The 22,147-nt window shown below is 36.8% G+C and overlaps 3 protein-coding genes across 6 annotated transcripts; all 3 read left to right on the top strand.

The window, feature by feature from the left end:
* The first annotated feature begins 539 nt into the window (after window positions 1–539).
* Window positions 540–2,772, top strand: prxl2c (peroxiredoxin like 2C). Of its 2 annotated transcripts, XM_059502886.1 has the most exons (6): window positions 540–894; window positions 1,248–1,316; window positions 1,406–1,459; window positions 1,967–2,072; window positions 2,244–2,378; window positions 2,453–2,772. In XM_059502886.1, the coding sequence occupies exons 1-6, from the start codon at window positions 715–717 to the stop codon at window positions 2,578–2,580; spliced, it is 672 nt and encodes a 223-aa protein (XP_059358869.1). In that variant the 5' UTR covers window positions 540–714; the 3' UTR covers window positions 2,581–2,772. The 2 variants fall into 2 exon arrangements, with proteins under 2 accessions (XP_059358869.1, XP_059358870.1); XM_059502887.1 differs by lacking the exons at window positions 1,248–1,316; window positions 1,406–1,459 and having other exon boundaries at window positions 543–894.
* A 697-nt stretch (window positions 2,773–3,469) lies between these two features.
* On the top strand, window positions 3,470–14,819 carry cdc14b (cell division cycle 14B). Of its 3 annotated transcripts, none has more exons than XM_059504313.1 (16): window positions 3,470–3,785; window positions 4,924–5,014; window positions 5,315–5,390; window positions 5,492–5,584; window positions 5,727–5,803; window positions 5,932–5,998; window positions 6,080–6,142; window positions 6,277–6,364; window positions 6,454–6,684; window positions 7,887–8,025; window positions 8,558–8,726; window positions 8,868–8,971; window positions 12,732–12,779; window positions 13,196–13,249; window positions 13,352–13,538; window positions 14,757–14,819. In XM_059504313.1, the coding sequence occupies exons 1-16, from the start codon at window positions 3,683–3,685 to the stop codon at window positions 14,757–14,759; spliced, it is 1,593 nt and encodes a 530-aa protein (XP_059360296.1). In that variant the 5' UTR covers window positions 3,470–3,682; the 3' UTR covers window positions 14,760–14,819. The 3 variants fall into 3 exon arrangements, with proteins under 3 accessions (XP_059360296.1, XP_059360298.1, XP_059360297.1); XM_059504314.1 differs by lacking the exon at window positions 3,470–3,785 and adding an exon at window positions 4,312–4,750; XM_059504315.1 differs by lacking the exon at window positions 13,352–13,538 and having other exon boundaries at window positions 3,471–3,785.
* A 1,777-nt stretch (window positions 14,820–16,596) lies between these two features.
* Window positions 16,597–22,146, top strand: znf367 (zinc finger protein 367). Its single transcript, XM_059504330.1, has 5 exons — window positions 16,597–17,221; window positions 18,513–18,663; window positions 18,741–18,860; window positions 19,645–19,783; window positions 21,063–22,146. The coding sequence occupies exons 1-5, from the start codon at window positions 16,946–16,948 to the stop codon at window positions 21,295–21,297; spliced, it is 921 nt and encodes a 306-aa protein (XP_059360313.1). The 5' UTR covers window positions 16,597–16,945; the 3' UTR covers window positions 21,298–22,146.
* Window position 22,147: the final 1 nt, after the last annotated feature.

The following is a 22,147-nucleotide window of genomic DNA, read 5'->3' on the forward strand; positions in this document are numbered from 1 at the left end:
ATATTGTCACCACCTCGGAGTTTTACTTGTGTAAGCGTTATAAAATTGATAGGAAGGATCGAAAAAGTGTGCGCATCTCAAACATATCGATGCTTTGCTAGTGCGTTCGTTTTAGTGTGTCGGTTCGGATGATTCATTCCAATGAACCGCGAACTTTTAAGGCATTCATACATAAACATGAAATTTTAGAATGTCCCAGTGGCATTAATAATAAGCTTAATCATTATTGTTACCACCCCGCAACTATACTAGTGGAAAAATCTTTAGCTTCCTGAAAGTCAAGTCAAATTGCTTTTATAGCGCTTTTTTTGTTTGTGCTCGGACATTTTAGACTCGGTTCGTATGATTCATTCATTCCATGAAACCGCCAAACAATTGTCATTATCCAGGAATAGCCTAATGATAATAATTATTACCACCTGACAGTTTACCTGCGAAAAAAGTTATGAAAAAAGTCACGAGTCAACGAATCGGTTCGGATGATTCATTCCAATGAACCACGACATAATTATTTTTAAGCCACACTCTAACATAACAAATGTTACAGTTTATTATTACTATTTTACCAGTGTCCAGGGATAATATTATTAGCCACCTATTCTCTATCAGAAATGAAGTCGTAAATCCCTGTGTATGGGTGGATTGGCTGGCTCGTGATCCCGCAGGAATGGGCGGAAACTTCCTAAAATAACTCGTCTTGGAAAAGTGCACGCAATGGCTGGCGTTCTCCCGATAACGCGCCAGATCGCGCGCTCCGTCCAGGAGAACAAACGCGCTTCACACGATCTGTGCGTGTCTGAGGTCAGCGACTGTCTGATATTTGATCGACACGGTGTCTGTAAAACCTTCAGCAGTTTGTTTCAACACAACAAAGCTATCATTGTCTTCGTGAGGGTAAGAGAGCTTCTCCAGCAGATCATCTTGACTTTGCATGACCTTTTTTGCCATAACATTTGTCACAGAGGTTCTGTGACCTTTTTAGATCTAGCTGATGCTTCATGATTTTTTATTTATTTTTGTTTTGTTTTTCATTCTTTACTTGTTCACTGCATAATAAGGCTATATTATGTCTATTCCACATAATAATATTGTTTTTTTTTGTAGTTTATTTATATGTATGCATGTGTATTTTGTTCACATCTTATTGTTATTATCGGTGTGACACAGCTTGTGACACTTAAACAAGTTCCTTGTATGTGCAAACATAGTTGGCAATAAAGCTCTCTCTAACTTCTAATATTTTACAGAACTTCTTGTGCTACACATGCAAAGAATATGTGGAAGATTTGGGAAAAATACCTCAGCAAATGTTGCAGGTTAGGGTTAGGATGATATAAATATAAAATCAGCATATGTTCAATGAATGTGAAAAAAGAAAACATTTTTTCCCTTCTCATAAATGTAGGAATCGAATATCAGATTAGTAGTGATTGGACAGTCGTCGTGGTGTCATATAGAGGTAGGATGAGTTTATACAGTTAAAATACGAAAAGGCTTGAAAACTTTTTTTGATGAATCAAAACACAAAGTTTCAGAATTTCAGTGGTTCTTTATATTTAATATGAGGTATATAATGATCTAAAAAATGCATTTAATGCATAATTTCAAAAAGACATTTGCAGTGGGCTTGTAAAAGCTTTTGTAGTGCATGTTTGAGCTGAGTTTGTGTTGTAGTAACACAGTTCTGACAGCAGGCGTCGCCAGTGTGTGGCTTTCCGAACGCTTCGAAGCAGTGAGTCATGTTGATTCAATTGATTCGAATCTTCGAAAAGATTCTTATCTGCCAGCTCTAATTTTAATTTTGCAATTCCTGTTTACATCTCACAAACTCTGACTCGTTTCTCTAGTCCAATCAAGTTGATTGAGAACATTTTCAATGTTTTTTTTTTCTCAGTAATGATGCAAAGTTTAATGATGCAAAACTACTCAAGGTTGTCTTGTTCTCTGCGATCTCTTCATGTTGTAGGCTTTCTGCTCCCTGACAGGCTACTCTCATGAAATATATGTTGATCCGGAGAGACAAATTTACAAAAAACTTGGGATGAGAAGAGGAGAGACATACATGGAGACACGTATTGTGCTTGATTTAGTCACTTCTTGTGTGTTAAATGTCAAATTTAATGTTTTAATCATAAATTGACTGCCTGAAATAGATGCATAGCTTATTTTGTCATTGTATACACACATCTCCATGCTTTAGAATGATGTGTTTGACTGAATGTGCCTCTACTCTGTATGTTCAGCGTCCAGCAGTCCTCATGTGAAATCCGGGCTCGTGATCGGAAATCTGCGGAGCGTCTGGCGTGCCGTGAACAGCCCTGCCTTTGACTTCCAGGGAGATCCGCTGCAGCAAGGCGGCGCTCTCATCGTAGGCCCAGGTCACACACGTTCTGATTCTGCTTTCATCTCTATTTCTTGACTTGATCTAAACATTCAGTGTTTTATTTCTCAGCTCCAGAGGTTCATTTTGCTCATTTTGACATGAACCGGTTGGACCACATGCCCATCAACTGGTTGCTTCAGTTAGCAGGCCTTCAAACGCTGGACTTCAGCGGTTTACACAAAATCATTGACATCTGAATGGAAAGGGAGCTTTTAAGAGTTAGACATGATGGAACGGCGATCGATGCTTTATAATGCAATGCTGGTCTTTGTTTGAACTATGTAATGGCTCACAATTGTTGTTTTTTTTTATATCATTTGTGTTTAATAGGAGCAAGCCATTCCACTGCTAGGGACCCTTGATTATATTTGATACATTACACACACACACACACAAAAAAAATCTATCTATCTATCTATCTATCTAATATATATATATATATATATATATATATATGTATGCATATACACAGGTCATATTGTTGCAACACTAGTTTCGGGGTAAATATGTCCAAGTTATGATTCATTCTTAAGAAATTTATTTACCTAAAGGAAATAATTGGACAATTGTTTTTTTTTTTTTACATTGTGCATTGTTTAAATTATTCTCATTATCATTGGAGTCTACAAAACAATAAAAAAAACTTTTTAAATAAATATTTATATAAAATACTATAAAAAATGTTGCTGTTATGTGTAAATGCTTTACAATTATTTTTCTATTTAATTTAATTTTATTTTTTGCATTATAACATGTAAAAAAACAACAGCATTATAATTAAGATATACTAGTACTTATTTGATTGTGAATCTCATAATCATTTAACAGTAATATTTTACATATGCACATCGTGCATTGTATACCTACTGAAGTATTACTGTTAACTTCTGCATAAATTACATTTAAGACATTTAGCACGATTACCATAATGCAGAAATACGGTTTAAATAATATATTTTACATTACAGTTATGTGACAGTATTTTAAACATGAAAACATAATGCAAATAAATAATGTTAAAACCGATTATTATTGGATTAGTCTCTCGATTTTTGGGGATTTTTCGAGCATGGTTAGAATTCCCGCGGGTGCCCGGATGTTGTGGCGCAGTGACGTCACTCGACAGGCTCTTAGAAACTTGTTCTCTCTACGTCACTGGCAGGAAAACTGCCTCGAATATACTTTGGTCTGCAGCATATGGAGTCGTTTAAAGCCAGACTATGCAAACTAAAGCGCAAATCCTGTTTCTATCGCACCTTCGCGTCTGAAACGCCATTTTTTCGCGCGTACTAGGAAAGCATGAAGCGCAAGAGCGAGCGTCGGAGCGAGTCGAGGAAGAGACTGTGCGCGTCTCTGAGGGAGCAGACGGAGTCCAAGCGTGAGATTTACCTTCGAATCACAGGTAAACAAACCACAGATGGAGTCCAAGAGCAATCTAAAGGGTCATACGAGTCCTGTCAGGGGTGTGTTTGGCGGTTTATATACACGAAACCACATACTAAGTGTTGTTTATGTCGAGATTACCGCTTATTATACGTCAGGATGACTCTAGAATTGCATTATTAACAACTAATAGTGTCTTTCTGGAGACGAAACTGTTTTCTTTGTTCTGTTTAATGGCTGTAAATCACCGAGAATGGATCAAAGGGTTCAGTCAGAGCTAAATGAGATTCTATTGGCTGATCGGTACTTCTCTCCTAGCAACGGCTTGGGCAGGGTGCCAATTAGAGTGGAGTATTGGCTGCTGCTCGATTTAAATTCTGTAGGGAGGGGCTTAGTGTGATTGACGTGCTACCGTCAGCCAATCAGACGACAGGGAAAGGATTTAACGTCGCGTTTGATTTTAAACTCCGCTGGATTAAAATTCTAGAGGGAGGGGCTTAGTGTGATTGACGTGTCAGTGTTGCGACCGTTATCCAATCAGGTGGTGGGAAAGGGTTTAACGTCGCGTTGGATTTAAACCAGACTGAACTTTATTCAGACTTCAGGCGAGAATAATAAGATCGCTTGTGTCGTGTGGCCTTATTGTATTTACACAATTTAATCAGAGGGATAATTCTAATCCATATTTTTTTTTAATGCAGGTTTTACTGTATAAAACAGTTTCGACAAGGGTGAAAAATATTTTACTTTTTTTTTATTTTGTAGTTCGATGCATTTCTTGAACTTGATATCTTCATAAACTGTCGACAGAAGTTAGTTAACGTTAGTTTTGGTTGAATGTGTAAACGTGTGTTGACTTTAGATTTAGTGTTAACGTTACGTCTTTTTATTATTAAACTATCCTTAACCAAAATTAAAGCATGCTCCGGAACGACGTTACAATAGAAACGTGCGATCTGTCGAACTGCATTGAGTTCATTAAAGGTGAGTGTCATACTTCTGTGTTTTCTTTTTAATAATACACATGTTTTGTTGTCTCGCGGTTTGTCTGAGAACTCATTTCCGGTTCGCGGATTCAAATCTGTTGATTCAAATCCATTCAGATTCTGCAGGAAGTGCGGTCATTACTTTATAGTTTTGTTTCTTGTGTTTTTCAGATCAGCTGTACTTTGCTCTTCTTCATCAGAAGGTGAAGAGCACTCCTGACAGACACTGTTTCTGCATCGATGAAGAGCTTTCCTATGAGAAGTGAGCGTCTAATTGTGCTTTACTTCTGAAATACTGCTTCATGATTAGAGACATTAATGGACTGAACACTATTAAGTATCATTTAGAGATATAGAGTGGCTCTCATCTCAGATCTCATAATTTACATTACAAGCAACAGAATTTAATTGTGTTAATATCAGCCTATTTTTTTTTTGGTTTAGATGTTCAGTATTAAGAGTTTTCTTCCCTATTGCACAGTCGGTTAAACATGCATATGGTTTTTATGGATTGCATCAGGCTTTTTTATCAATAATCTCTTCGATTTTTATATTTGAACAGCTTCTATGCGGACTTTGGCCCGCTCAACCTGGCCATGTTTTATCGCTTCTGTTGCAAACTCAACAAAAAGCTGAAGGTAATGATGTTCTAATAAATACAGTGTATGTATGCAAGCATCTTACGCTTGTTTTTATAATGTTTAAATGTTTAATTGTATGTGCTGTTCTAACTCAACAGTCTTCTGCCCTTGCAAAGAAGACGATTGTGTTTTATACCTGTGGTGACCGAAAGAAACAAGCCAATGCTGCGTATTTGATCGGCTCTTATGCTGTAAGTTTTTCTTTCCATCTATAGACTTTCATTAAAATGTGCAGCCTGTTGGAATGCTCAAATATATTATCTTTTAATGGTTTTGCATGAACTTTGCATTTAGTTAGGTGTGAAATAGTCACTTGTTTGTCCTCTTTTGTAGGTAATGCATCTACAGAAAACACCAGAAGAAGCGTACAGCCTTCTAGTCTCGCAAAATGCATCTTATCTACCTTTTCGGTAATTTTAATCTAACCCCTACATGCATTTTTTTTTTTTTTTGTGAGACTTTAAAATGTTTAAATCAGAAGCATTTTTTTTTTCCATTTCTAGATTTCATCTTTGACTTTATTTATTGCATTCAACAGAGATGCATCTTTTGGAGCGTGCATGTACAATCTGAATATCCTTGACTGTCTGCTGGCCGTTCACAAGGTAATCCAGAGTCTCTCTGAAGCTTTATCTGATGTGTTTGCCGGTCCGATATTCCTGCTGATCGCATGTTGTGTGTTTCAGGCTCTAAAGTTTGGCTGGCTGGATTTCTCAAAGTTTAATGTGGATGAATATGAACATTATGAGGTGAGTTTTTACCTGAAAATGGGCGTGGACATTTGCAAATTCCATACATAACATATTATAAGTTTTAAAATCTGTCAGTTCAACTTTTCAGCCGCACACTGACCGACTCAACGATGCTTAAATATCTTTTCCAGCGTGCAGAAAATGGAGATTTCAACTGGATAATTCCAGGGAAGTTTTTGGCTTTCAGCGGCCCTCATCCAAAGAGTAAAATTGAGAATGGTGCGTATGTTTTGGATTGTTCACCCATTAAACCAATGGTTTCCAAAGCTGGGATTATGTATAGATTTATATACACTTTCCTCTTTCAGGATACCCTCTTCATGCCCCTGAAGCGTATTTCCCCTACTTCAGGAAGCACAACATCACCACCATCATCCGCCTAAACAAGAAAATGTACGACGCCAAGCGTTTCACAGACATGGGCTTTAAGCACCACGACCTGTTCTTCGTAGATGGCAGTACGCCCAACGACGCCATCGTCAACAAGTTCCTGAACATCTGCGAGAATGCTGACGGAGGCATTGCTGTCCACTGCAAAGGTTGGGGTTTTTCAAGCCTTAGACGTCATATTACTTAATCTTTCCTGTTTATTGACGTAAACCTTGCATGTTTACTCATCTGCATATGTTAAAGTTTTACATTTGTGACCCTGTAGCACAAAACCAGATTTATACATATTCAAAAAATAATCTTTCCATTAATGTATGGTTTGTTAGGATCAGACAATATTTGGCCGATATGCAACTGTTTGAAAATATGAGGGTGCAAAAAAAAATCTAAATATTGAGAAAATCATCTTTAAAGTTGTTCACATGAAGTTCTTAGCAATGCATATTACTAATCAGAAATTACATTTTGATATAGTTATGGTAGGAGATTAACTAAATATCTTGATCAACATGATCTTTATTTAATATCCTAATGATTTTTGGCATAAAAGAGAAATGTATAATTTTGACTCCTACAATGTATTGTCTATTGCTACAAATATACATCTGTGCCTTTGTGCTTCAGGGTCATATTTATTCAGACACATTCATATTTAGCAGACACATTCATCTAGAAGGGACTTAGGCTGAGAAATGAATTACCCCCAAAAGATCATTTAAAGTCATTGTTGTTGTGTTGGATGAAAAAAGCTTTCAATAGACTTTTACAAAAGGGCCAGAAAAAAATCATTTGATTCTAAATTTAGATTTTAACCTTGAGTGCTGAAATATATATTTATAAAAGAAAAAGGGTTGAATAGTTACTGATTCAATCAGAAGCAAATGACTCTTTATGAGTGAGTCACTGAATCATTGAAATCACCGCTGTTTTTTTTTTTTTGGTTGATTTAAAAGGCTCTTTTGGAAAAAATTACCTTTGCAAAATAAAGCAAAAATGGATAATGATGACTTTTTTTTTTCTTTTTTTTTTTGCTGTATAAAATCAATATCACTGTTGCATGCATGCAGATTTGGGGATAAACGGCACTCTTGCTGGTGTGATATTGCTGAATTATATCATGAGATATAATTTGTTTTGCACCCATATCTTAAATGTTAGGCTTGTGTAACTGCATTGTAATATGCTTCATGCTATCAGAAATTCTGCATGAATCTCCTTATAATTGTTGTATGATTTTATTGCCTGATTCGGCAAACCCACCTCAGTTCATCTGTGGATAGGAGTCCTCCAGGTTTAGTTTTTCAGTGTCATGAAGTAGAGTTATTAACGGACCAATCACGGTGTGTTTCAGCCGGTCTGGGCCGAACAGGGACACTGATTGGCTGTTATATGATGAAACACTTCAGACTGACTTCAGCTGAAGCCATCGCATGGATCAGGATCTGCAGACCCGGTTCAGTCATCGGACCTCAGCAGAACTTCATCGAGGAGTGAGTCTTCCACACGCACTTCGATATGGGCTTCAAAACATATCACCATAATTCCTGGTATTCACTGCGATAACGATATCAATGATGATAATGCTATTTCTTTAGAGAGAAGTATTATCTTTGCTATGTTTAGTGTGTTATGTGCATTACGGAGTACACATGATGTTTAATTCATCCAGGAAGCCAGGGGGCGCTCTCACGCAGAAACACTGCATGCATCACAGAAGTAATAACACACGGAAGACACTCCCGAATATGGACGAAGTATCCAGTTATCACTGAAAAAAACGCATATTAGAAATGGAGAAATTTTAACTGATGAAACATGAAGACCGTAAACATAAAAATATATGGTCTATCTTTGTTCTTTCAAGCAATCGTGGTTTTTTTTTTTTTTTAAGGGAAGTATTTATTATGCAATACTGTATATAATCTGTAATATATAACCATGTCTGGACAAAAATAAGTTTATTCAAACACTCGACTGTGATATAAACTTGAAGTTTTTCAATAAACTGCTTTGCTGTAACAGGAAGCAGGCGAGTCTGTGGGCCGAAGGCGATTTGTACCGCCAAAGAATAAATGAGCAGGAAAATGGCTCGAGTAAATCAGCAGTGGCTGGAATCCTGTCTGGAGTGGAAGATATCTCCATTAATGGTACAAACAAGAACATTTCACAGAGGAAAACAGCCTCTGATATGGTAAGTGAATCTATTTGTTCTGGAACATCCCATGTTTGTGAGTAACAGCATAAAGTCTAGTGCACTTTCCTGAATTATATGGATGACAAAGATGCTGTTGTTTTTATGATTGGTAACCAGGTTGTGTTTTGCATTGGTTAGCACACTGAGGAAGAGGAAGAGGAGTGCGGAGGACTCACACAAGGTGATAAACTAAGAGCGCTGAAGAGTAAGAGGCAGTCCAGAGCATCCACGGGCTCCATATCGTAAGTTTTTCTCTTTCTACATGTAGCCATCGAAGCCTGACGGTACAAGTCCACTAGTGTGGAAGAAATCTGCTCCTGACGCTTCATTACAGTCTGATTGATTTCAGTACACGGCTAATAAAGTATGATTTTTATCATGATTTCAGAATTGTATTTTTGCAATGATTTCAGAAAAATGCTTACTAGCCTTTATTCCACATTCCCATGTTTAAATAGTATTTTAATTTTTTTTTGCAAACTGAGTTTGAAATCTGAATTCAAGATGATGTAGCAAATTAACCCAATTTTTAAGTCATATATGAAACCGTAATAATATTTTTATGATTGAATTCTGATGCTTAAATCAAAGATCTTTATAACCATGCAGCAGATACTTGCATAAAATATAAATATCAGTTGTCCAGTAAGTGTTATATTACTGCAGTTATTCTGATGTTTACTTGATAAAAAGCGTTTGGACGGTTACACTAAACGTCTAAATTATCAATCAGACGACAGAAGTGTGGATTAGATTGTGTGCAACAGGGAAGTTTTAATCATGTTGATTAATTTAAAGGCTCATTTTGTAGCTTTATTTCATCTCCAAGTCAAGCCAAGTCTCCGTTTGGAAATCGCACAGATCAAACTCCTCACCTTTTAGTGAAAACTCAGTTTTTTATAGATCAAAGCAGGTCACCTGTGAGATTACCCTTACAAGGGTAAATAAAGAACTGGGAGCGGTTGTATAAACCGTTTAGACTAGTCTTAAAACGTTAGTTATTTCAAGTTTATTATGGAAAAGTAGGACTGATTTTTTTTCTTAAAGTGCTATGAAACTTAAACTGTTTATGCAAGGTTTTTAACCATTATTTTGTATGAGATCTAACCTTTCAAATAAAACAAAAGTTACTCATTTTATGTTCAGGTTATTTTGATCTGGGGATATATGGAGGACCATTAGGTGTCAAAAATGGTTTATTTAAAATTATTTATGATGTTATATAAGTTTAAAAAAATTAGTAAAATATAATTATCCTTTACCTCATATCTCCAACATTTTGGAACAGAATTTTGTTGATAAGCATGAATATATATACCTATAGAGCTCCGGACGTCACGTGACCTATTCTGTTTACACCGCCATTTTGGCAGGCAAGAGGCGGTACGAGACCGAGCGTGAATGAATGACGGCAGCATGAGTTTTAAGGCAACAGAGTTCACTGCGCACTTTAATTCAAAAGATATAGAGCTGTACATAGCAAAACTTAATAGATTAAACATAACAGATCCCTATAATGCCCCCGGGGTGCTTTTCGTGTGTATTAATAAAGGAATTTATAACATTAGCTTTCCTGACCTACAGTATCCCGATGGCAACAATATAAGCTTATTTTAGGCTAGCTACATTAACATCTATTAATTTATCTGACACTTTAATCCAAAGCGATTTACAAGTAGCCCCAGTACTAACATTGAAGTTATTACGCAATGAACTTTAGTTAACAGAAACAAATACCAACGAACTTAGTGATCACTTAAATAAATCAGCCTGACAGAGAGATAAAATCTCAAGCGCTCAGTCAGTGTATTCAGCGAGTGAAAATAAATCTATGCTAAACTTAAACGTTACTATTAGCCTCTAATATACACGCTAAAGTGTAAAATCTAAGAATTTATTAGCCAATGGCTAATGGTGGACATTATTTAGTTGCCCAGAGTGAAGATTTAGTCGCATATGCGAGTGATTCACTCGTTTTGTAGAGGGTTGAAACTTAAACGTAATGACATTACAATCACCAGAAACCATATTAAACAACATGTTAGCTAGCCAAGTTACATTAGAAAGAACATACCTGATATGAAGTGGTCACTGCACAAGCGAAATCCATTGCTTGATGGCTCCCATCTCTCGGTTTTGTTGTGTTGGTTAGCACGTCTTATTGCATTGAACCATTTCAGTCGTCTACCAGGATCCTTCGGAATACGATAAAAGGATTTCCCTTTTGCTTTCCTCCGCCTGTTCTGGCATCCAGGCGCACAACAGCTGTCCACCATGTTGAAATAGTAACGTTAATTGTTTTGAATTATTATTCGACTCGACCGCTATCGATAACACAAAAGCCGTTCTGGCGCTCTCCTGTTTGCCTGCCAAAATGGCGGAGTTTAGATTGCGTGACGTCAGGCTCCGGAGCTCTATATATACCTCTATTAATGAACCATATGATTGCAGCATGAAAAACTGTGTCTTTTATGTGGATAAAAAGTCATACAATGAGATATTTGCATACAATTTCTCATCAATACTGAAAAGATAAATAAATATGCATGCAGTAATAACATAGCAACATTCACTCATTAATGGAAAAATTACCGTATTTTCCGGACTATAAGTCGCACTTTTTTTCATAGTTTGGCTGGTCCTGCGACTTAGTCAGGTGCGACTTATTTATCAAAATTAATTTAACATGAACTGAGAGAAATGAATTAAGAGACATGAACCAAGAGAAAACATTACCATCTCCAGCCGCGAGAGGGCGCTCTATGCTGCTCAGTGCTCCTATAGTCTACACTGAAGACATAGAGCGCCCTCTCGCGGCTGGAGATGGTAATGTTTTCTCTTGGTTCTAAATAAATGTGACTTATAGTCCAGTGCGACTTATGTTTTTTTTCCTCATGACGTATTTTTGGACTGATACGCCTTATAGTCCGAAAAACCCGGTAAGTGCTGAACCAAAAAAAAAAGTTTTTTTCTTTTTTTTTTTTGAGATATATAGATCATCTAAAAGCTGAATAATCATCTTTCGATTGATAACTGGTTTGTTAGGAGGACAATATTACAAAAAACCTGGAATCTGAGGGAGCAACAAAGTTGAAATATTGAGAAAATCATCTTTAAAGTTGTTCAAATGAAGTTCTTAGCAATGCATATTACTAATCAAAAATGAAGTTTTGATATATTTACGATACCTGTGCTACTGATCTCTGCTTCTGTGCTCCAGGAACACAAATGGTATTATTTGAAAAAAATATCAATTTCAGTCAACATCAGTTTCTTCGAAATGCGAAACCCTTCACAGATTTTGAATGCATTGTGAAGGTTAAACCTGCTGTAATCTCAGTGTGAACAGGCAGGAGTGGAGTGAATGTGGATCCATCCAGTGTCCGGCAGGAAAAGACGAGTTTCCAGTCTTCCTTCCTTCTTGTTTTTGTTCTGAGTCTCTGTAGCGTTGTCTTCTGCTGGATGTTGTGTGGCTTCCCTTCCATCCATTACTGTATAGACGGGGTGGGATTGTAAATGCTCTCTCTTAAACGTCTCTGGACTGGAACGCTGTAAGTGTCTCGACGGATCATCCTTTACAAATATCACAGGCTTCCTGACCACCATCAATCTGAGATCAAGCATCGTTTGATAATTGTATTCTACTCTCCTTATTTTTACTTCTCCTTACTTCACAACACAATCATTCATACAGTTAACGTGTGAAGAGTATCTCGCACGTGGATGGTTTTTGATGTATGTTCATGTGCTGTCAGAGGATACCAATCGTCTATTAAAGTGTTTCTGCCTCGTGTGGCTCGTTTGAGGCTTTAAAGGATGATTTGAAGAGCGTGTGAATATCCTGTGTAAGGGGAGGGATGGCGAATCATTCTGTGGCTTCTCTCTCTGCATGTGTGACGCAGAGACACCAATGCATCTAATCTCGGTGCTCTTTTTTTGTTGTTGTTGTCCTTTTGCATGTTTTCATCACACTAAACTTTTTGTTTTTTCTTTTATCTGCAGGTTAGAAGAAAATGCAATGCACTCCAAATCAACATCAAGGTCATTAAGGTAACTTTTCTTTATTAACTTTTTTTTTTCCATTAACTTATTTTATTTTATTATAATTTGTGTATTTTTCATAAAATGCATTTTATATTGTGCATGTGTTCATATAATTTATATAGTAATGATTATATTTCATTATAATGCATGTAAATATTTTATGCATAATGTATATTAATGTTTTATTTTTATGATTTTATTTCATTTTTTATTTTTATTTTAATTGTTATAGTTTGACGAGAGGGAGAGAGAGATTATTTATAAATTAATGGTTTTATATAATGTGTGTGTGTGTATATTTATTTTATTTATTATTATATATATATTTATTTTTTACTGAATTATTCTGCAATTATTTGTGCTGGATTGTAAATCTATCAACAGTCAGTCTTCATATAATCTGTAAAATATCTTCCATGCAGCTCAGACAAAAGGAGAAGGACTCGGGCTTCCCTTGGATCCATCAGGGCCACGAGGTAAGCATCTCACTGAGCTTTTAACCCTTTTGCATTAAACTCGCTAAAGCGACTTGAGCAAGTCTGACGTCCATATTCACGGTTGACGTTTTCCTTTCACAGCCCTTTACATTCAAGGCTCGCTAAATCTTTAGGCAGCTTGCACGTAACGGCCTGTGAAAAGGATCCGGTGTTTTCTGACGTTAGCACTGGCTCAGTGGCCAACAGTAATTTCATCAAGCAGTCGAACTTAAAGCACTTAAGTCCAGTGAACAGTCAGAGATCACTGCAGCTGTATGGCCTCGGCTCAGTAAGTGTACAGCGGCCCTCGTGACCCGGGCTCTTACGCTCTTACGTCTCTCCGTCTCTGCTTGCACACTTTCCTCTGCTGATGATGATTCATGTTAAACGACTCTTACAGAAATCACAAGCGCTCTCGGTCTGTGAGTTTGACTCTGAGCCGTTTACATCTGGTTGTAACGAGCGTCTCGTATTCATCAGATAGATGTAGGATTTCAAAGCTGCAAAGTTTCAAATCCTAGTTTCAGCATCGAAGTTTGGAATTATATATGCTCAGCAAAGCTGCATTTATTTAATCATAAATACAGTAAAAATTTGATATTATTATAATTTAAAATCAGTTTTCTGTGTGAATCTGTGTTAAAGTGTAATTTATTTCTGTGATGCTCCGCTGTATTTTCAGCATCATTCCTCCAGTCTTCAAAGTCACATGATCTTCAGAATTCATGAAAATATACTGATTTCTGATTATTATCAATGTTGAAAACAGTCGTGCTGCACAATATTTTTGCAGAAACTGATACGTTTTTTATTTTTCTCAGGATGCTTTCAAAAATAGAAAGCTCAAAAGAACAGCATTTATTTTACATCTAAATCTTTTGTTACATTATAAATGTCATGTTTGACTAAATTTTATGCATTTTTGAAGAGGTTTTTTTTTTTTACTGTTTTCAACATTGATAATAATCAGAAATGTTTCTTGAGCAGTATATTATTCTGATTTCTGAAGATCATGTGACACTGAAGACTGGAGGAATGATGCTGAAAATACAGCGGAGCATCACAGAAATAAATGACACTTTAACACCGATTCACACTGAAAGCAGGCGTTTTAAATCACAATATTTTACTGTATTTCTGATCAAGTAAATGCATGCTTGGTGAGCAGAAGAGACTTAAGAAACGAGACGTGTGAGTGCCAGCTGTAAACGTGCCTCTATTCTGAATCCGTAACAGAATCAGAGATTAGTTTTAACGGCTTTTTATCTTTTCACTGCCTTGCCAACGTGTAATAGACCATCTCTGTCCCGAAGAAGGAAAGTGCTTCACACAATGCCATCGGTGCGCTTTCACAGACCATGGTATCGGACTTCCTCCTTTAACTTCTTTCTGCTTGGTATTTATAAAGCGTTTCTCAGCGTCTGTCTGAGTTTAGAGCATGTGCATGATCGCTGCTCGTCGTTCTTCTCATATGGCTTCGGTCTGTAATGTATTTGTTGTTTTACAGTAACTCGATGTCCAAAGCTCGAGCTCCTCTTCTCCGCTGAACCTGGATCCAGTGAAGACCACCATCACTGACTGATAAATCACTCCAGTTTTACTGCTTCATGGTTTCGTCTAAGTGATCTACTACTATAAACCAGATTCACAGTTTTTTTGGGAAATCGGCAGATGTTAAGCATTTTTATTTGATCAAGAGAAAGCAATGAATTTTATTTTTAAATCTGAGAGCTTTAAGCATATGTGAAGTTTGACTTTTTATGCCATTGTAAATATCATGAGTGTCAGAAGCTGCCTTTGTCATCATGCATTGTTACTAAAAATGTATTTTTTTTTTTTTTTAAATACTGTATCTAGTACTTTTATTAATACTTGTAATGTGCTAAGCATGACTGAAAGCTGTATATAGCCTGGAGAATTGTTTTTTTTTTTTTTTTACTGTAAATACAGCATACCTTTTCATTTTGATCAAATTTAAATCATGATTATTTCACATGTCTATATATACATATATATATAATAGGAAAGGATTTGAGTCATATCCCTTTTAATAAATCCTTTCTGCTATTGCACATGTAGTTGTTGAATGAACATTATTATATATTTCTATTTACTCACAATTAGAAAAAAAAATATTTAACTTAAAATGCTAAATCCTTTATTTAAATGTATAAATTGTGTAGGTTAACTTGACGTAAAAGTTAATAAAACCATATATACACACAAAATTAATAAAACACTGAAATTCAAAACTGAAGATGGAAAAAGTGTTTTCAATTTATTAATTTATTTATATTTTCGTGTAGGTTAACTTTTACTAAAATAACAAAAAATACAACTGAAATATGTTAAAGCCATACGTAGACGAGAACTAACAAAGAAAAACAAAAGCATATGAACTACTAAAAAAAATGGTACAGCTAAAATGAAAACTACAAAAATATGTATAATTGTTCAATTTAAGCTAATCTAATAAACTTATTTGACTAAAAATTTATTTATAACTGCAATCTCCGAAATTAAAAGTTATTTATTTAATATTAATTTTGGGTGGAACAGCTCTTATGGCAATTAATTTGATTGATTTGAATTCTTACAAAAAATTTAAGCATGCATGTCTCCCAAAAAGAAATGCAATTCTATATGAAATACTAAATAAAGATATTTTATTCTTCATTTCCTGAAAAAAAGAACCATCCATAAATAGCACAAATGAAAAAATTAAACAAAATAGAAATGTGGAAATTATTCTGAAGTCTTGGGACCTGAACTCGAGGTCCTGAGAGAAATGCAGCAGATGTTACTGAAACACTGTTTCACGCGGGAGGCTTTTATCTTAAACCGAATCGAATAATGCAGGTTTTCTGTATGAGACAGCTGCTGAAACAATGAAACAAAAGGCGGTTTGATGACGTAACTTTCGCGCCACCGTCACCGCCCGCCTTTCCCTTTAAATCGAAGTGAATGTAAACATTATGCGCGGGAGACGTTAAACTGCAAGAAAGAACGCACGCGAAGTCCTGTACAGCAGGGTTGCCAGGTTTAGACAACAAACCCCGCCCATCTGCGTTTCGTTGGGTGTCTCCCTATAAAAAAAAGGCGGAGAGTAAAATCCTTTTTTTTTTTTTTGGCGGGGTACCTCTAGTAAAATTTTCATTTTAGGTGCTAAATATCACGTTATTGGGGTCGGCAGCAACAGTGTAAAAGTATCCCAGTTCCCGCGGGAAAACCGCAGACTTGGCAACACTGCCGTACAGTACACAACGAGCCATGTGATTGGACGACCGTTGCGTCCGTCAGAAAGAGCGCGCTCTGCCATGTTTAAAAAGTGTCCCTGCGTCACGCGATTTGTGATTGGCCGCGGGGAAGTCACAGCGTCTGTCATTGGTTCGTTCTCTGAGCGCCGTGACGTCCTCTTCGCTGATTGGCTGGGCGCCGCGCTCGGGCGCGATTTCCAACGCGGGAAAGTACCGATTGAGCTCCGATCACTGTATCAGCTCCTGCCAGTGAGAAGAACGGAATCAAAGGCGCCGCGGTCTGGAACATTAATACATGTAACATCGGGAATGACTGCCTTTATAACACAGCGACTAACGGCACGTTAACGGCGGGATATTCCTCCAACTGCACTTATTTTCACACATTTATTTTTAACTAAACGGTTTTAAGCTTCATTTTAACGGAACTTTATTAGCGATGGCTGACAGCAAGCATCAAGTGATATTCTGTAACGACTCGCCGAAGAGAGTTCTGGTGTCCGTGATCAAGACGACTCCCGTCAAACCGAGAGCGGACTCTCTGGTGCCCGCCAGCCCCGGTTTCAGTGACTTCATGGTGTATCCGTGGCGCTGGGGTGAGAACGCGCACAATGTGACTCTGAGCCCCGGGTCTGGCAGCGGAGCCGCCTCACCGACCGGAAACAGCGGCTCTCCCGCCGAATCAGACGTCAATTCGTGCCCTGAACACCTCAAGGTGAGAGTCTGTACCAGTAATAGTTAAACACACTGTATTATATCACACACGTGCACTGTTATATTTTTATTAGCACGTGTTATTGCCGAACGAAATGATTTTGAGGTACATTAACACGCCGTTAGTAAAAGGCGCGCTTTGAATGGGATTTTAAATTCTCCTCCTGGAAGTTAGGCGTGACGTCACACGTGCGCGCCAAAATGTGAGCCATTACGCTTCTAGAAAACTCCAGTTAACGTTCCCTCAAACTGACTGTTAACACGATGATATAAACGTGTTTTGTTAGAATGTCCTGCTTTAAATGATACGTTTTAACTCAAAATGTACATTAATATTTATTTTTGTGGAAGTTTTACCGTGGGAAAATTTTTTTTTTTAATCAAGTAACGTTATCAGTTTGATAGATTGCGTATAATTGTTATTTTGAATTAACTCATTATATATATATATATATGTTGGTAGGTACAGTAATGTATTATAGTCAGTGAAGTATTACAATTGATACTATTTTAAAAGTTTTATTTTTGAGTTTGGCCTGAAGTGTGGCGTAAAATTATAAATAAATATACCACATTTAATGAATTATGACTATTCATATGATGTCGAATTTTATATTACCATTAAAATATTAATAACAAAGTGTGGTGTTATTTTAGTATGTGGTAAGGTAACCCTATTTTAAGGTGTTCTTGTTACACTTTACATGTAACGTTACTTACTATTGTAATAACAAATAAATTATGCATAATTACATTTTTCTGTTTTGCTGTGTTTTCACTATCATTTCATTTTATTGATTTATTTTGTATTCCAATGTGTTTTTACTTTTTGCAGAAGGCTTTGAGATGCAACTTTTAATGGAGCTATAAAAATAAAGTTAATAGTTATTATTCTCTTGCAATAAGTAAAGCAATGTTACACAATACAGATTGTTTCAAAGCAGTGTCACAGTATCAAACAAGAAATAAATAACAGTATAAATGTTGCAAAATGTATCAATGATAAAAAAAAAAAAACTGAATTAGAATTTTGAACTTTCCATTGATGTCTGGTTTGTTAGGAGGACGATATTTGGAAATATTTATGATAGGAAACATACTTAATGGAACATGATCTTTACTTAATATCCTAATGATTTTTGGCATAAAAGAGAAATGTATAATTGTGACTCATACAATTGTTGTTGTGTATTTCTACAAATATATCTGTGCTACTGATGACTGCTTCTGTGCTGCAGGGACACATGTGTATCGTTCTGTCTCACATACATGTTCCCGCTGTCTTATTTCAGGACGGCATTCGGCGTGGACGCCCGCGGGCAGACACCGTCCGAGAGCTGATCAACGAGGGCGAGAACTCCAGCAGCCGCATCCGCTGCAACATCTGCAACCGCGTCTTTCCCCGCGAGAAATCTCTACAGGCGCACAAACGCACGCATACGGGTCAGCGCTGCAACAGTGAGCCGTGTTTGTGTTCAGACGTCAGAACGAGAGCGCTAACGTTCCTCTTCTCGTCTCAGGTGAAAGACCGTACCTGTGTGATTATCCGGACTGCGGGAAAGCGTTCGTCCAGAGCGGACAGCTGAAGACCCATCAGCGCCTCCACACCGGAGAAAAACCCTTCGTCTGTTCGGAGAAAGGTGAGCGTTAGCGCTGTCACGAATTCAGGCCCTGAATAAATGTCTAAAAGTCTTGATTGGATCATCACTATAAATAATTCTATGTGATAAAAAGAAAGCTTTAAAAAGATTGGTATCTGTGATCAGCCTCAAAAATCCTGATTGGAGCACATCTAGTAAACACCTTAATCATAATATTGTCTTATTCAGAATAAGGTAAATAATTAGTTTACTGATGTCTAAGTTAATGGGGCGGAAAATTTCTGGTAAATTTCCATGGGAACTTATTAGGACATGGGAATTTACAGGAATTGGAAATTTGGGGAAATTTATAAAACTAACGTATACAAACAAACTTGTATATAAACATGGAGGTTGATCATAGGCTCACATGCTTACAAACTAATACAAATGTTTAAAATGGGGGGGGGTAAACCTGTGGTGCTTTTTTCAGGATTTATCAATGCATGAAAACTTGTAAATAGTGTTGTTTCAGAATGTAAATCTTTACTATTACTTTTTATTAATTTAACACATCATTGTCGAATTAAATTATTCATTTATTTGAAAAAAAAAAAAGAGAGAGAAAAACGAAACTGACCCCAAACTTTTGAATGGTAGTGTATTGTTAAAAAAAAGTATTTCCTATTATTTGTTAACTCTTTATTCATCAAGAATTCTGAAAAAAGAATCGCAGGTAATAAAAAAACAAACAAATTAAACGGCGGTAAACGTAATCAGTGAAACACTGGTTGGTTGGTGTGTGTTTCAAAGCTCTGTTTTTCTCCTCGTGTGTGTGTTGTAGGTTGCGGCAGTCGATTCACGCACGCTAACCGTCACTGTCCCAAACACCCGTACGCCCGTCTGAAGCGTGAGGAGCCCGCGGGGGGCCCCGGGAGATCACAGGGGGCCGACAACAAGGCTGTGGCCGAATGGCTGGCAAAGTGAGTACAACATCAACACACTCGAAGTACTGGCAAAAAAAAAAAAAATGTAACACTTTAAAACAAAATTTCCAAATGTTGTGTCATTGGTAACCCTTTGAAATAAACACTAATTATATTTTTGGATGAGTGTGTGAAAAAATCCCACAACGATATTTCTTCAGTCAAAAAAATTTATATGTGACCCTGGACCACAAAACTGTCATAAGGACCCATTTTTTGAGCTTGCGATTTATACGTCATAAACAATCTCTCCTTTGATGTAAGGTTTGTTAGGAGGACAGTATTTGGGCGAGATACAATCATTTGAAAATCTGAAATCTGTTATTTTAAAGAAATTATTATAATTTTCGTTTTTCTCTTAAAAATATAGATTTGTCTTTTTTTTTTTTTTTTTTTATGATATAGTTGAGCTTTTTTTATATTTATATATTTTATTTTTGAAACTAAAATTATTGAGAGTAGGTGCTCTTAAATGATAGAGGGGGAGATGTTTTGTACTAAAAGTTTTCTATTTATTTATATTTATTTAATTTTCAAAAGTTTTTTTATACTTAGCTCTTTTTATTAGTGATTAATCGCGATTAATAGCATATAAAAAACGTTTTTGTTCATATGTGTGTACTATGTATATTTATAAAGGCACACACAAACAGTATATATTTAGAAAATATTTACGTGTATATTTTATATATATATATATTTAATATATAGACATAGCATTTTTCTTAAATTATGTGTAAATTTCTGTGTATTTATATAGACATAATAAATATACACAGTACACATGCATATTGTATAAACAAATACTTTTATTTTGAATGCGATTGATCGAGTTACTCATTTATCATTAAAACAGATAGTTTAGTCCTTGATTCTGATTGGCTGAGCCGTGTTCTAAGCTGTTCTAAATGACTCTACAATGTAACAAACACCTTTGTTTACTTCTGTGTGTTGCTCGGCAACCACTTTGTAGCAATCACAACTGTTTCTGAGGAGCTACATTGTTTGGTGGAAGAATACTGTTGTTATTAACATCATCATTACACTTTATTTGCTCTGTTTTATTTTGTGAAACCTTACTACGTGTATGGAATAACCGTTTTATAAAAGCATTAAGCTCCGTGAAGCCGTGGTTTACAGTGAATTTTTATCAGCTAACAGGGTTTCTTACAAGCTGTTATAGCCTCTCGTGGCTTACTGCTTTATTTTATAGTTTTAGTTTTTCAATAATGAGCCTGAAGGACCAGAGTGACGGTGTTTGTGTTTGTGTTGTCAGATACTGGCAGACGAGGGAGCAGCGAACGCCCGCGCCGACTAAAGCTAAGACTCTGAGTAACACTGCTATAGAGGACCAGGAGCAGCAGGATCCTCTGGACTTCCTGCCGTCTGACGAAGGTGAAGAAGAGGAGCAGGATGAAGAGAAGAGCGGCGGCAGGCGTCTTCAAGAGCAGCGTGAGCGTCTTCACGGCGCACTAGCGCTCATCGAGCTAGCCAACAATCTCTCCGCATGAGCGACTTCCCTCGCCCTCCAGACCCTCCTGGGCTTATATAAGCTACAAGCACCTTATTTTGCTTCCTGTTGTACCTTTAGGCTGCTATGATGGTAGTGATATCATTATATGAAGAATGTGGTCGTTTTCTCAGCTTGTTAAGGAGATGATGAGACGTCTCGTGTTTGTTCCGTCGTGCACTTTTGTTGGAAAGAGTGTGTGTGTGTGTGTGTGAAACAGGGTGCGGTGACCGACCTGCTAAAGATGAAGACTTACTGACGGCAGATGGCATAGCGCTTTTATACATTAGTCCGGTTGGCTTCGTACGCCGTCGTCCATCACATCGGTCGTGTTTAATCATGTATTTATTCTCTATTTAAAGCCACCGGCTCAGGCTTCGCAATAATGTTGATCAAACTAACCAGCTTTAAAGATGCCGCATTGGTACACGCTTCTAAACTAGTGTATGAAGCACTTACGATATTAATCTACGACTGTACTTCCAAAGATCAAAATGAGATTCTGGATCCTAAAAAGCACTTCGGTGTCGATCCGTAACACTACGTTTTATTTCTCTCTTCATGTGCTTCAATCGGCGGTTCATTTCGGATTACGATATTTCATGGATTCGTTTGGAAACTGGAAGATGTTCGTCATTGGAAACTCATTTTATAATAACCCCCCCCCCCCCCCTGAAATCCTTTGGGAAAGCCGTGCATGAGCTGATCCGGTCTCGACAGCAGAATGTAATCGAGCGTTTTATTCTGAGATGTTGTTCGTTGTGCTCAAAAGACTTTGTACAGATGTGTGAACGGGCTTTTCCTCATTAGTTTTAGCACTTCAAGTCTTCATTAAATGATATGAATCCTTC

This window comes from Carassius carassius, chromosome 21, assembly GCF_963082965.1.
Source record: "Carassius carassius chromosome 21, fCarCar2.1, whole genome shotgun sequence".
NCBI classification, from domain to species: domain Eukaryota; kingdom Metazoa; phylum Chordata; class Actinopteri; order Cypriniformes; family Cyprinidae; genus Carassius; species Carassius carassius.

Excerpts from the sequence above, each read along its gene's own strand:
- cdc14b (XM_059504313.1), top strand. The coding sequence starts at position 3,683 with ATGAAGCGCAAGAGCGAGCGTCGGAGCGAGTCGAGGAAGAGACTGTGC. Across the intron at positions 5,999-6,079 it reads GTCTGCTGGCCGTTCACAAG|GCTCTAAAGTTTGGCTGGCT; the intron begins GTAATCCAGAGT and ends TGTGTGTTTCAG. Across the intron at positions 8,972-12,731 it reads GCATCCACGGGCTCCATATC|GTTAGAAGAAAATGCAATGC; the intron begins GTAAGTTTTTCT and ends TTTTATCTGCAG.
- znf367 (XM_059504330.1), top strand. The coding sequence starts at position 16,946 with ATGGCTGACAGCAAGCATCAAGTGATATTCTGTAACGACTCGCCGAAG. Across the intron at positions 17,222-18,512 it reads CGTGCCCTGAACACCTCAAG|GACGGCATTCGGCGTGGACG; the intron begins GTGAGAGTCTGT and ends GTCTTATTTCAG. Across the intron at positions 18,664-18,740 it reads GCACAAACGCACGCATACGG|GTGAAAGACCGTACCTGTGT; the intron begins GTCAGCGCTGCA and ends TTCTCGTCTCAG.
- prxl2c (XM_059502886.1), top strand. The coding sequence starts at position 715 with ATGGCTGGCGTTCTCCCGATAACGCGCCAGATCGCGCGCTCCGTCCAG. Across the intron at positions 895-1,247 it reads CTATCATTGTCTTCGTGAGG|AACTTCTTGTGCTACACATG; the intron begins GTAAGAGAGCTT and ends AATATTTTACAG. Across the intron at positions 1,317-1,405 it reads TACCTCAGCAAATGTTGCAG|GAATCGAATATCAGATTAGT; the intron begins GTTAGGGTTAGG and ends TCATAAATGTAG.